Source organism: Clupea harengus, chromosome 12 (assembly GCF_900700415.2).
Source record: "Clupea harengus chromosome 12, Ch_v2.0.2, whole genome shotgun sequence".
Classification (NCBI taxonomy): domain Eukaryota; kingdom Metazoa; phylum Chordata; class Actinopteri; order Clupeiformes; family Clupeidae; genus Clupea; species Clupea harengus.
The window spans coordinates 26,791,603-26,806,394 of NC_045163.1; the positions used below are offsets into that span (position 1 = coordinate 26,791,603).

At 41.4% G+C, this 14,792-nt stretch overlaps 1 protein-coding gene across 1 annotated transcript; it reads left to right on the plus strand.

The window, feature by feature from the left end:
• Positions 1-1,403: 1,403 nt before the first annotated feature.
• On the plus strand, positions 1,404-14,437 carry LOC105894606 (interleukin-31 receptor subunit alpha-like). Its single transcript, XM_042709459.1, has 15 exons — positions 1,404-2,287; positions 2,447-2,520; positions 5,361-5,502; positions 5,604-5,782; positions 6,826-6,959; positions 7,363-7,525; positions 8,276-8,355; positions 8,810-9,005; positions 9,367-9,537; positions 9,935-10,030; positions 10,440-10,586; positions 10,808-10,966; positions 12,551-12,632; positions 13,440-13,521; positions 13,973-14,437. The coding sequence occupies exons 2-15, from the start codon at positions 2,472-2,474 to the stop codon at positions 14,435-14,437; spliced, it is 2,145 nt and encodes a 714-aa protein (XP_042565393.1). The 5' UTR covers positions 1,404-2,287; positions 2,447-2,471.
• The last annotated feature ends 355 nt before the right edge of the window (positions 14,438-14,792 follow it).

Consider the following 14,792-nt stretch of genomic DNA (forward strand, 5'->3'; position numbering starts at 1 on the left):
TGGCATCCGTTATTGTTCTGACCGGACAAACCTGTGGCGATTGTCACCTATTTCAAGTACACCAGCATATAGTCCTTTTGGGTTTCATTCCATCACTATCACCCTATTTTATAGACTTGCTTTACTCAAAAGCGTTTTAAAAACAGTAACCCTGAATCGACCTGCTTTCCTCAACAGGTTTGATTATTCAAGCATGTTGTACTCATGATTGGGAGATGAATTTGCACTGTTTGCAATTTTGCGTATCTTTTTGTATTTATGTTTTTATTACAGAAATAGTAAGATGTTTGAAATGCTTAACTTGCACTTCAGCAGTTACATTCCTGCACTTCTTTTTCCTTTTTTCTAGGTCGTTGGTTTTCTAATTCTCATGTAAAGTAGTATTTATTGTTACACCATGCTTTTTATTGCTCGTAGCTTGACTGTTCTCTCCCTTGTACGTCCCTTTGGACAAAAGCGTCTGCTAAATGACTAAATGTAAATGTAAATGTAAATGAGGGGAGATGGAGATACAGAACTAGAGCTGATGTACTGTAATTGTGGTCCGCACCTTGAGATACTCTTACTGAGCTAAGTGAGGTGAGAGGTATCAGCCGATATGTGCTCAATCATGAGATGATCTGAGAAAACGTCCTCTTGCCTTCTCACTCTCTGGAAACACAGCCATGTTAATATGTGTTAGTTGGTTCTAAGATGACAGCTCTTTGATTGGTTCAGTGGGGAACCCTGCTGGGTCAATACATTCTCACTGGAGGACTCCGCGCCTACATTCATCTGGCAATGAATTACAGACTGGTAAAACTAGATATTAACCTTCCACCAGTACATATTTTTCTGCAAGAACGCTATAGACACGCACAGGAAAAACAAAACGAATCCCAAATGCGCCATTTTGGATTCAGTTCGTAGTTTGTATTTGGGTTCAGTTCAATGTTTGCATTTCTTCTGTCTGTTTGGACTGAGTGCTTCAGTCTAAATAAGCTACACACTTAGTCTTTAGTTGCATTCATGGCATCATATGAAAAAAGAAAAGGGAGAGTTATGTTGGGGGGGGGGGGGAAGGAAATGAATGTAAGATGTAAAAAAAAAAAATCTGGAGTAATTGTGGAGACAAGGGAGCTACAGTGACCTGTGCCTTTCACAACAATACACTGTTACAAACTCTTCGGAGAAACAAAAAGACTTGTTTTCCAATAAAGTATTAAATACAGAAAGTATTTACATTAAGTCACAGTCCTCTCTTGTCCTTCTCGATAGGCAGAAAGTCTAAAGTCATCGCAGTCACCGATTCACCAGTGTGATGACACCACGCCTTTGATTCGTAGTCTAGCATTTTATCCAATGTGGTGGCACCACCTTATGGCAGGTCATGGTATAGCATAGAATAGTGTGTTCCACTATCACAGTGTTTTGTTGACATCATGACAATGTTGGTGGGAGGGGGACGCGAGTTAACTTCAGCTCGGGCTGGTCGAATGCTGAAATGAATTATGTAAGCGATAAGGCTGATTAATTCAATTCAATTATATTTTATCTATATAGCGACAAAACAAAAATAATGTCTCAAGGCGCTTCACAGAGCCCAGTGCCTGGACCTCCTTAGAGCGTGGTGGGGAGCAATGTTTCCGCATGCATCCGCATTTGGATCATGATGATTAAGAGAGAGAACATTTTAGGAATTTACATTACAGAGTTGCCTCTAGGCCATCGGAGTTTTAAACCATGATTTGTCAACTGCAACAGTAGGTGTTCATTGTTTGTGTATGAATCTTTCAGTAGTGGTATTTTATTATAGAAGTGGAATAGTGTATTGATTGGGCTTTGTATTGGATACAGACAGCAACATGTCAGAGCCTATGGGTTTTAGTCTGGGTCGGAGTTTTACACGAAGATAACTCTAAATTGAGTCAGTAAATGTGTTCTTTGTTTGTGTATATGTCTTTCGGGTGTGGCATTTTATTATAGAAGTGGATTAGTTTATGGATTGTGCTTTCAATTAGATATAAAATTGTTATGCCGTTTAGATATGGGATGGTTTTCCCGCATCCTATCATGTTTACGCACCAGGGAACGTCATCGTCTGTTGAACCGTTTACAGCGTGGAACAGCAAAAGCGGAATTCAAGGCATTCAGTGGACAGTAAATAGAAGACATACAGTTCAACAGAGATTCGCTATGTTTGGCTGGAGAGATATTGAATATGTTCGCAATCTATTACAATTACCTGAGTCATTATATATACTTACAAAATAACTTCATTTTCGGTTTGAGTCCTCGAATCGGCAAGGTAAGCTATGGTTTTTAGCATTTATAGTAGCCTAAATCGTATTGCCAAAGTTGTATTATTAATAATAGGCCTACCATGTTTAACTTTATATGTAGTCTTGCTTTACATAGATACCCTAAACCTTAAGAAATGTATTAACACTGTTATTTGTTTATTTAGTGGCTGTTTGTCCAAAGATTAAACCATGACCCGATATGCACTGGTTTTCCTCCTACTTGCTACTTTTAATGAAGGTGAGAGGCTGTAAAATGAAAAGACAGGGTTTTCGGTCTGTGTTGCCGACATTAGGTCATTCGTTTTTCATTTTCAATACGACAAAACTACAACAACAACAAAACCCGACCTATATTGTTTGTCATTGTCATTGCATTAAATGTATTGGGCTATACAAAATGCAGCGCCTATATCTTGATTATAGACTTATGCGGAATTTGTCCTCAGGTCAGTCACCACCATGTAAGTGAGGTGTAAGTTAGAGGCCATAGGCATACTGTTGTAACAAACTATCAAACTATTATTTGAGCTGCCACCTTTTCAACATATAGGGTCCGGCAGTAGCCTAGTCTTCGAGTTCCACGTAAAGTCAGTACATAGCAGAATGGAGTATAGATCAGGCTGCTTTTAAAACACGCGTAACAGTGGATTTAATTAATTAAAACAGCAGATTGGGAAGAACCAGGGGGCTACCTACAACCCAAAGACCGATTCATACTGGCGTGTGTTTTTTAAGTATTGTCGAGCCGCGCCCGAGACGTGTGTCTCATGGAGGCGGTGTGCATGCTCTAACCTGTTAACATGGGTAAACCGGTCATCATTTATAGCAGAGGTCGCCAACCTGTCGATCGCGATCGACGTGTCGATCACGAAGACCTTCCCTGTCGATCTCCAAATTATTATTTTTTTTAAATACAGAAAAAAAAAAAAAAAAACCATTGAACATTTTCTGAAGTGTCTTCCGAAATGTTTTCTAACGGTCTTCGGAAGACCAACGTCAGAAAAGATCTCCGCCTGATTCATGAACGCCAGCTATTTAAATCCGAGGATGTCCGTAGAGTTGATATGAACGTAATTCACGATTAACGATTTCTCACAAATTCAGGCCTTCCCACTAAATTCCCCTTCTAAAGCAGCCTGCACACTGCCCTGACAAACGCCAACATTCTCCAACAAACGCCAACAAACACCAACAGTTGGGTCAGTGTGCGCCAGCAGTTGGTGTTTGTTGGTCATTGTCGGGTACTGTCGGAAGAGTTCAACATGTTCAGTCGGATTGGGTAAAGTTGCAGATTGTCTGAGCAATGTAGAGAGATTTCCAACATTCTGACAGCTCGTCTGACAGCTCGCAACTAGGCTCAACTCGCGTGCATAAAATCCTCGAGCTCTCTTGGTTGTCGTTGTTATCTTGGTTATCGGCCAGTTTCTTAAATAAACCGATATCCTAAGTCTATTTATAGATTAACGTTATGTATTAGCTTACCCAAATGAACGGTTTTCGAGACAGATATTTGTCTATTTTAACTTCTACGACTCGTTTAACACTGCAACGTGTTTCTTAATATTAATGTTAAAGGTGACGTTACATGAGTACGTTTGCGCTCATGTTAGTTATCGGCCACTCCCACTTCATTCCAATTACCGTGTTGGTTTTCGAAATATTAATATGCACGCTGTCGTATTAAAAGTTTTGGCACCCTCTGAGGCTGCATGATAATTCACCAAAAAAAAATCACAGTGGGATATTATTCATTTTCTATTTAACACTGAGTACTGGGGTGTTTACCAGACAAAGATATTTAGTGTAGCAGTATTTGAAATGAAATCAAATGTGAAAAATAGGCTCTGCAAATATTTAGGCACCCTAATAATTTTCATGATTTGAATACCTGTAACTACTCAATACTGAATAATTGCAACACATAATTAGTCTGATTAGCTTGTTAAGCCTTCAATTCCATAGAAAGGTGCATTCAATCATTAGAAAAACTATCTAAGGTAGCCAATTGCAAGATGTGCTTCTCCTTGATTCTCCTCTGAAGAGTGGCAACATGGGGGCCTCAAAACAACTGTCAAATGATCTGAAAACAAAGATGGTCAGTGTTGTGTTGTAACTTCAGTTGATAAATAAAGCAGTTCATATCCAGTCTGCTCATTGCAAATGTGTTTTTTCTTGTTCATATTGAGTGCGTTTAACAAATATTTTCCTTTTTATGTTGCACTGATTTAGTGATTTAGTGATGGTCACATCAACTTGAAAGCTGGACCAAAGTGTTTAATTTCACTCAATTACAATTAGGCTAAATAAAAAGTTAAGTTGTAAGTACAGTCTGGACAGTCTTTTTCTCTCAACGCCTCAATAGGTAGATCTTGCCTGTCAGCAAGGCAGAGTTTGTGATCTTTGGCCAAAAAAGTTTGGTGACCACTGGACTATCCTATTAACATTGTTAGGCCTGCTATGTGTTTGTTTAGTGGCTGTTTGTTCAAAGGTTAAACCAGCACGTGATTTGAACTTGTTTGCCTCTCATTTGCTACGAGTGAAGGTGAGAGGCTGTAACGATGATGATGAAAGTGATATAAAGATAGCGGTCCGTGTAGCCCACATGTGGTCATTTTTAATTTTTTTGCAAAACAAATACCTGTTTTTTCTTTTGTAAACCCGACCTGTTTTGTTTGTCATTGTGAGTTTGAATATATATAGAGAAATTCCAAAATAGAATAGAAACACCATAAGAAACGGAAAGAGCTTTACAATATTTGTATATTTTTCATTTATTAATCTATGTTTACCGACAACCTAATGCTGCCTTTTTCCTAGACTACTTAATCATATCAGTAATCATATCATTATCATATCATATACCTCTTATCATATCATTAATCATAGAACTCTTATCATATCAGTTATCATAGACCTCTTATCATATCATTAATCATAGACCTCTGATCATATCAGTAATCATAGACCTCTTATCATATAATTAATCCTAGACATCATATCATTAATCATATCATTATCATATCATTAATCATATCATTATCATATCATTAATCATAGACCTTTTTCATTCTCGAGCAGCCACCTGCGTGAGGTCCAGGATGAGCACGCCTCCTGAGACGTCTCAGCGTATGACGTGTGTAATACGAAACACTGACTTCACATGTACCTGGGAGCCCTTGGGAAACTCAAAGAACATGCAATATTTAGTCACACTGACCAGGTATTCTTATATCCATCGAATATCAAGCTGTACTGTCAATAGAGCTCTGTTTGATGTCACTTAGCCTAGTCCTGTAATCCAAATGTATTTATTTTCTCAAGCCATAACAGCGTTACTCACAAGATAGTCACGAATCAGTCAAAAACAACTAAGGACAACTTCAACCGCTTTGAGGTCCCGGGGATGGAGGATCTCGTCACCGTATCAGTGAGAGCACTATACCCATCTGCTAATGAAACATGGCAAATCCAAAACAATTATGACGGCCTGCATGCTATGGGTAAGTAAACCAATGGAATCTAAGTATACAGGGCTACTCACCACCCTGCAGTCATGTTCCTCTGTTATGCTTTTTATCTGTGATTTCTGCAAAGGCATGTAGGCTACCACATCCACCATCTGTGCCACATAGAACAAACAACACAGCTATGTGAATGGAAATATTCAATTCAATTCAATTCAATTTTATTTATATAGCGCCATAACAATACAATTATCTCTAGGCGCTTTACAGAGCCCAGAGCCTGAAACCCCCTTAGTGCAAGCACAATGGCAATATGGCAAATATGGCAAATATGGCAAATATGTCATTAAGGACTACACAACATATAGTAGAACAATATACACTGTACACATGTTGCACACATAATGTATACACACACCATACAAACCGTTGTACTCATTCAACATTTTCACAACATGACGTGATATGTTTGGGGGTATTACATGACGTGACATGTTTGAGGGTATTACATGACGTGACATGTATGGGGGTATTACATGATGTGATATGTTTGGGGGTATTACATGATGTGACATGTTTGGGGGTAGTATTGTAACAGGATTAGTTTGCTTGGTGAGTATAAGCAAACTGCTGTAAGAACATGAATCGAGATGAACTCTTAACATGCATTATATAAATAAATAAATATATGCTGTATATAAATAAATAATCCCCCCACAGGCATGTTCACTGGCAGGTCGAGCAGCTGATCTGTCAGGGATAGATGGAGGATGTGTGTGTATAGCTGTGTAGGTGGATGTGTGTAGAATGTCACTATTTGTGCAGTTGGTTGTTGAGGTCAGTTTAGAGGGCAGTTTGGTTTGAAGTGGCACGTGCAGTTTACTGTCCAAAAGGTGGATGGGAAGTGCCTCCTCCTTGCCTTCTCAAGATAGACAGATAGAAGTTCACTTTGATTTTAGTGTTCATTAGACACCACTTACAGACAGACCGCGGTTGATTGCAGATGTATTCTCTGATGTGAGACGATGTGCAGACCACAATGACTCATTCTGATGAGAGATTTACACTTAACTCCTCAGTGCAATATGACTCGCCACATCACGTGCGGGCCGATACTCACCCGTGGGGTCTCAGAGTTCACTGGAGATATAAGATATATCAAACCTGCGCAAAATGTGAAGTGCAGTACCATCAAGGCACCCTCTGCAGAAAGGTAACATGAGATGATATGACTTTTTGAAGAGCAATAATGAATTAATTACGTGTAATAATTAGGCCTAACTATTACCAATGAATTGTTGATTATGTAGATTACAGTACATATAATGGTTGAGGAAAGGGGTGTAGTGAAAGTGGATCCATATCTGACCAATTTAGACAACGGTTTAGTTTCGAGTGAAGCAATCTAAGTAAAGGGATCCAATCTGTGATTCTTCTGATGTCCCTTCTGTTACCTTGGGAAGAACTTACTTGTGGCAGGTGCAAACAGTTACTGTATAATAGAGAGTATAGATGTCCTGTCTTGAAACCGGTTTTTATCCACCTTGTCATAGGAAACATTTGAGAAGTGACATGTGAATAGAGTGGCATGTTTACTGGGTTATTTTGCAACGCAGAAAGAGTGGACTTCCACAGCATATCAGGAAAGCGGCAGTATGGACATTACTGATGTGAAGCCGTGCTCTAGCTACAGCATATCAGTGCGCTGTGCTAATGGAGCGCCAATATCCCCATGGAGCGAATGGAGTTCGAGTTTTACAGCCTTCTTTCCACTCAGTGGTGAGAGAAAGCTTTTATACGAATGCTTTTATATTTGACATGAATCCCTTAGGCTGAAAGTAACATATGTAATTCCTCTAGCTCAGCTGGTAGTGGAAGTTATGTTTCATACTCTCTGAATGTTTGAAGATTTTCTCTTAGGTATTTGTAACCTCAGATTATTCCCTTTAGGCTTGGCAGCACTGTAGCCTCTGAGCTATTCTCCAGAACTAGTAACAGGTTGTGTCCTTGGAATACGCCCAAATCTAGAAAACAGCAGGGGCATGTCCTGAACGACACGATTCCTAGAAGAAACCAGTTAATAAAAAGTAGGAGGGGTATTCGTCATAACAGATTGCAGGCATCCAAAACAAATGGCCCCTAGGTCAGCCTACTTAACGGGTCATAATATAGCATTAAAACAACAGGGGACTAAAGCTGAGTTGCTAAATTGAGTGGAGTCAGATAAGTTAGGTCTACCAAGATAAAGGTTGTTTAATAAAATAAATAAACATGCAGAAACCTTCATCCTCTCAAAGTTCTCGGCCGTTGGTCTGGAAAGTTGGTCCTTACAGGAGCACAAATAAATTGTTGTCAAGCTAGTTTGCTAGTTGGGATACATGGAAATGCATTCTGAAGTGGGCAACCACAGGAAGCATTACATATGTACTGTATGCTTGGTTGCGTTGGAATGCTGTATGCATTGCATTTGATGTTAACATAGTTGATGTGTCTTGTTCTGAGAGTCCTGACTTTCGCATTCTTTTGTAGGCTCCATTGCCCTGCGTCTCTGGAGGAGGGTGTTGCGGCCGGATGAGAAGGGCAGGAGGGAGGTCCACCTCATGTGGAAGGTAAGGAGAGGTGAGAGGGGTAAGAGACTCACCAAAGGCCTGCAGAGGCGCAATGCTCACCAATGTGAGTGCGGTTACAGCTTATATCGAGCTGCAAGGGCACGTTTATGTAATATAGCACAATTTCATACGCATTGGGAATTCAATAGTGCTTTACCAATGAGCAGATAAAAGAACATAGGAAACTAAGATAATCACTAATGTAGGCATTAGCAACAGATTATTCTCCAGTTATTTGGTCCTGCCCCATTAGATTTCTTAACGACTAAACAAGCAGCAGTGCTTTGAAGTCAATTCTGTGACTTACTGGGAGCCAGTGTAAGGACTTAAGTATGGGAGGAATATGGCTACTTCTTCTGGTTTTCGTAAGAACTCTTAGCAGCTGCATTTTTGTACAAGCTGGAGCCAGGGGGCGTCCACCAGCTCTGACGTTAGTCTCTCTTCCCCTGCCTAGGGCCCTGCTGTGAGCTGCCGTGCCGTGGATGAGTACAGTCTTTTCGTCGACTCTAAATTTAGACAGCGTTTAGAGCCTTCCCAGAATCAGACCTCTGTTTTGCTCTCCGCTGCAGCCCATGAAGTGACAATTGTAGCTTATAAAAATGAAAGCATGCTGCTGAATGAGTCAGCGCTGATTCATCACGTGGCTGACGGTAAGTCTGTAGGGTTTTCAGTTCTTAGTTTTCAGTTTCAGTTTCAGATTTGATTTTGAAAATGATCGTTGTAAATCAACTGTGGGTAGCCATTCGTGTATAGATATATCATGTCGGATGTGCGTTAATAATAATTGTAAATCAAATGTAGGTAGCCATTTGTGTATACACGTAGATATCATATAGGATGTGCAGTGAAAGCTTTCGTCTTGTGTTTAGATATCATATAGGATGTGCACTGAAAGCTTTCGTCTTGTGTTAGATATGTGTTAGAAAGCTTACGTCTTGTGTTAGATATCAAATAGGATGTGCAGTGATGGCTTCCTGCTTCATTTTGTCCTATTCTGATTGGTTGGAGCAGGGACAGGTTGTCCTCCGGTCGAGTCGGCCCAGGCGACCGGCGTTGATGGGCGAGTCTTGGTGTCGTGGTCTGCCCCTCTCTGTCCCGTCGCCAGCTACATGGTCGTGTGGCACACGGAGGAAAACGTTTACGCGTGGAAGCAGACTCAGGAGACAAACATCTCTTTTCTCGGTGAGCCAGGTTCCAGTCTCACTGGAAATTCCCAGTTTCCTGATGGGGTCTGTGGGCTCTGGTCCAAGACAGACAGCCAAGATGCCAAGAAGCACCAGACTGAACACATGGAGATCACTGCTGTTGGTTACATGTGACTATAATCAGATGTATAATAGTGGATTGATTCAGGGAAGTTCATATGTTTGTTTTGTATTGTTAAAACCACAAGGCAAATGCAGCAAGACAAAGTTCCTGACGTTTTTCTGTAGAATGTGAAGACATCATTACAGTTAAGTTTGTTTCTTTCTGTGGTGAAGGTTGAGTTGTGTAGGGTTGTGGTAAGCCATTTCAATGCTGATGCTCTCATCTGTCGAGTTGTGGTAAGCCATATTAACGCTGATGCTTATTTTGGCAGGTAGGCCACGTGCACTTTACACTGTCACTGTTACTCCACTTAACGGCACCGTCCCAGGAAACGACAGAATCCTCCATGTTTATGCAGAGGAGGGGGGTAAGTGTTTCCAGGAGCGGACTGAGATGTCAAGGGATTAGGGTGTAACATGTACCATTATGGTGTAACATTTCCTGTTACTTAAATCCGGAATAGAACCGCTTCTCTTCTTCTCTCTGTGGCTCTGCCTGTGCCCATGCTTGCATGTATGTGACTCATGAAATCACATGATTACACAACGTCTTACAGAATCAGATGACACAGATGTCTACAGATGTCAATTCCAGGAAAGCCATTCTAACCATTTTTAGCACTATAAACCTTACGACGCTAAACAATAACCAACATCTAGCTCTGCTGTCTTGTGTTTACTTTTGCGTAAAACACTTGTTTGGCTGCTACAGTATATACTCAACGTCTGAACATCTGATTGTAATCCTCTGTAATCCTCTGGATGATTTTACCATAGAGCCTGCAAAGGTCACTCAAGTAGAGGTGACTAATGTAGATGATACATCGGCGAGGGTAGAGTGGGATGCTGTGCGTCTAGACCAGTGCTGTGGCTTCGTACTCAACTACACCGTGTTCTATGTGGCCGGACAGCAGCCAGAGTTTAGTAAGTCCGATTGGAAGGTGTTTCACACATTACTCACACAGTCTATATGTGAAAGCTATTCCAAAAAGTGTGTTTTAGTTTGGGGTAAGAGAACACAAAAGCAACGTCCAATGATTTAAAAAATATATATTTGTACATAGAAATGCTTTTATGTCAATATAGCAGCTTTGGGGGGAAAAACTATTTACAATAAATGTTCTGATCTTATGGTCTTCCTCCAGATGTAACCGTGCCGATCAGAAAAGGCCAGCCTGGTGAGAGATACGCTGTCCAACTGGTCGGCCTCCAGCCCAGCACGTCATACAGTGTGCACGTGATGACATCCTCCATCTCTGGATCCAGTACAAGCATTGCCAATTCCTTCAAAACAAATCAATTTGGTAAAACTCTTTCACAGTATTTAAAAAAAAACATTTTAAACAAGGTGTTTTTAACCATGTGGTCTTTCACACTAGTGCCAGGTATTTAATCTAGCTGGACAGTGGAAAGGGAGCTTAAGTGTAGCCGTAGCATTTCACGCTAAATACAAATGCCGCCTTGTGTGCCAAAAAGTATAATGTTCTGCAATAAAATGTGGGTGACTTGGCCCATACCAACATTTACAAAAGATCTCAACCTGGCAAATAGGTAATGAAGTGAAGTAGTAAATTCATCAAGAAAACAAACCATGTATCATTTTATCTACATGTATCATTTGTCTCGTGAAATCATGGGGGTACATGGACCTTGGGGATACTAATGCATTCTAAAGTGGGCATTCACAGGAAGTATTACATAGTTTGTTGTGCATTGGAATACCTTTGATGTTAATATAGTTGATGTGTCTTATTTTATGAATCCTTACAAGTATGAATCCTTACACATCGCAGCAAGGCTAACGTTTTGAATGTCTTCTCTGCTAGTGCAGCCTTGAGGAAATAATGATTGATAATAATCAGTAGTCCAATGAATCTCATGTTCGTTGGTATTTTGCATCTATATACTGTTGTATGTCTTAATTAGACTTAGGTTGGACTGTAAAGGCCTTTGGTTAAGTGTCCCCCTGCCGTCTGGAATACTGTGGCCTAGGGATAGCAGGAGGTGTGATTGAATGGGTGTCTTTTTCACAACCTCTTATCTAAGGTCATGTCAGAGTGTCATTCATGTATTCTTTAAACCCCCACCCCTGTGAGAAACATCTGCATCATAACCAGCATCTTAACATTTTCTCACGGCTGGACCCGGGTGGCTGGATCAACAACCTTCCCATGCGAACCAACATGATGGCAGTTCCTCGTTCAGAGTAGCTGCCTGCCATGACATATTCATGTAGGGTTAGAGCTCTTGGTGGACACCCCCTTCTTCTGTTTAGGACACTTAGGGCTGAAACACACCAAACGCGTTTTTAAAACGGCAGACGCTTTAAAAACGCCTTGGCAAAGTGCGGCGGGCAAAACATTCGGCCTGGGCCGAGTGTGACATTGATGAGCGGTGCGCCTCCGCACCTTGCGCTGGAAAGTTGAGAATAGTTCAACTTTTAAGCGCACCTAAAAAACGCTAGAAAGACGCAACGCGTGGCGGAGAAAAGGCGCACACGCAAGGCGCGCCGTACCATAGGAAACAATGCATTTGCCAGCGTCCCGTTTTTAAAAACGTGTTTGGTGTGTTTTGGCCCTTAGACTGTTTCATTGTCTAATCCGAGATGTGGGTGTGTCCTCACGTGAAACCACACTCTCTCCCTTTGGTGCGAACCATCGTAAAGAATAAACCTGAATACCATCTTCTTGAGTCTCCATGGACTATCTGTGGTATTAGAAAATGACCATCACTCTATGGCCACTCAGAAAGTAATAAAAAAGAAAAATATATGATGTATAACATAATAATAATAATAATAATAATACATTACATTTATATAGCGCTTTTCACAGTTCTAGAAGACGCTTAAACATATACATTTATGTCTTTTCATCTGTCCTGCACAGGGCGTGGCTTTATCATGGTGCTGGTACTGACTGCAATTGGAGCTTTGTTGCTGCTGACCATCGTATTGTCTGTCTTCATGCTGTAAGACGTGACGTTTTCTCATGTGCGCTCTTAGACACTTAGAACTGTGTGTGAACCTGGCATACAGCTAAACATTTCTTTGTGTGTGTGTAGGGGGTGGGGGGGGGGGGTATATATACACATGAGCACACATGGATTTCTGTTACTGTGTTTGTGATTTCAGTTCTTTGTAGTAGTACTAGTAAACATACTGTGTGGTTGATGTACCATGTGTGCCCATGTGTGATGAACCATGTATGCCCATGTGTGATGTACCATGTGTGCCCACGTGTGATGAACCATGTGTGCCCATGTCTGCCCATGTGTGATGTACCATGTGTGCCCATGTGTGATGAACCATGTGTGATGAACCATGTGTGCCCATGTCTGATGAACCATGTGTGCCCATGTCTGATGAACCATGTGTGCCCATGTCTGATGAACCATGTGTGCCCATGTCTGATGAACCATGTGTGCCCATGTGTGCCCATGTGTGCCCATGTCTGATGAACCATGTGTGCCCATGTGTGCCCATGTCTGATGAACCATGTGTGCCCATGTGTGCCCATGTGTGCCCATGTGTGCCCACGTGTGATGAACCATGTGTGCCCACGTGTGATGAACCATGTATGCCCATGTGTGCCCATGTGTGCCCATGTGTGCCCATGTGTGCCCATGTCTGATGAACCATGTGTGCCCATGTGTGATGAACCATGTGTGCCCATGTGTGCCCATGTGTGCCCATGTGTGCCCATGTGTGCCCATGTGTGCCCGTGTCTGATGAACCATGTGTGCCCATGTCCTCTCCACATGTGCTGTCCTGGTCAGACTGAGGAAGATCAGCGTTCAGAAGATGCCAAACCCCGGACTGAGCTCCGTGGGGAAGTGGGCCCAGGAGAAGTCCAAAACGGTGCAGAACTCACTCACTGTTTTCCCCTTATTAACACACTTCCTTGCAGAACTCACTCATTGTTTTCCCCTTATTAACACACTTCCTTTCAGAACTCACTCATTGTTTTCCCCTTATTAACACACTTCCTTTCAGAACTCACTCATTGTTTTCCCCTTATTAACACACTTCCTTTCAGAACTCACTCATTGTTTTCCCCTTATTAACACACTTCCTTTCAGCTTGTCTGTGCCAACCTTGTGTTGCACGCGGACACAAGCTTGATGGCAATGTCCTGCTGCACCGTGGTGTTGTATAGAAGTATAGTCAGTCAAACAGTGGTAATCTCTCTGCAAAATAATTCATCCGAAATTCCTGGAAAGTAACTAAACAGCTCAAAGTAGCTCTAACCCCCCACCACAATCAAAATCCAAGTTGTTAATCTGTAGTGTTATCTGCCTTTCTGTTTTAGTCTTTCATTCTCTGGGGAATCAGTGATCCTGGAGATCAGACCATGGTGTCCATCGTGGAGATCTCACCTGGCCCTTTTGACTCCGGAGAAACACACCTGTCCGACCTCCCGGCGTGCACTGACTGGACAGGTGACTACGAGAGGGTCACACCCACTTTCAGCAGCAGGGCAACCAACTCATGGAATCCTACCGCCACTCCCACCAATGGAGACCAGACCCATGATGAACTCAAGGACGAGTCTGTGTCAGTGTTAGGAAGCCTTTCTAATGAGCCCTGTCTGGAACAGGATCCAGCTTATATCTCTGTGGAGACGGGCCAGATGTTGGCCTGTACTGCAGGGAGCCACGGTTCCTCATTTAAGAACAAAACTGCGGAACTGGAACCTGGGGAGCAAAGCGCTTTGATCTCTGTTCTGAGCTACATCTCAGTGGACCAGTGCAGACCCAGTAGGATGGACTTGTGAAAAACAAATACTATTAAATAAATATTATATATATAAAAAATACTTCAAATATTATATTTAATATATATTATCATGAGAAAATATATTTAAAAAAATGTGTATACAGTGGTTAGCAAAAGTTTTCAAGCCCCCTGAAAATCACCACCATTTTCACAAATACGAAAGATACTTTCCCAATCAGTATTTTTAACGTCTAGTGATTTGTCTGGGAAGGTTAAAAATAAATGAATTAAAAACGTACACTACTTGCATGATTATTGAAACTCCAGCGCGTTTAAGTTTCAGATTAAGGCAGATGATAAATACTTCACTAATGATGGAGGTACCACCTATTTGGCCAGTATTGATCATATTT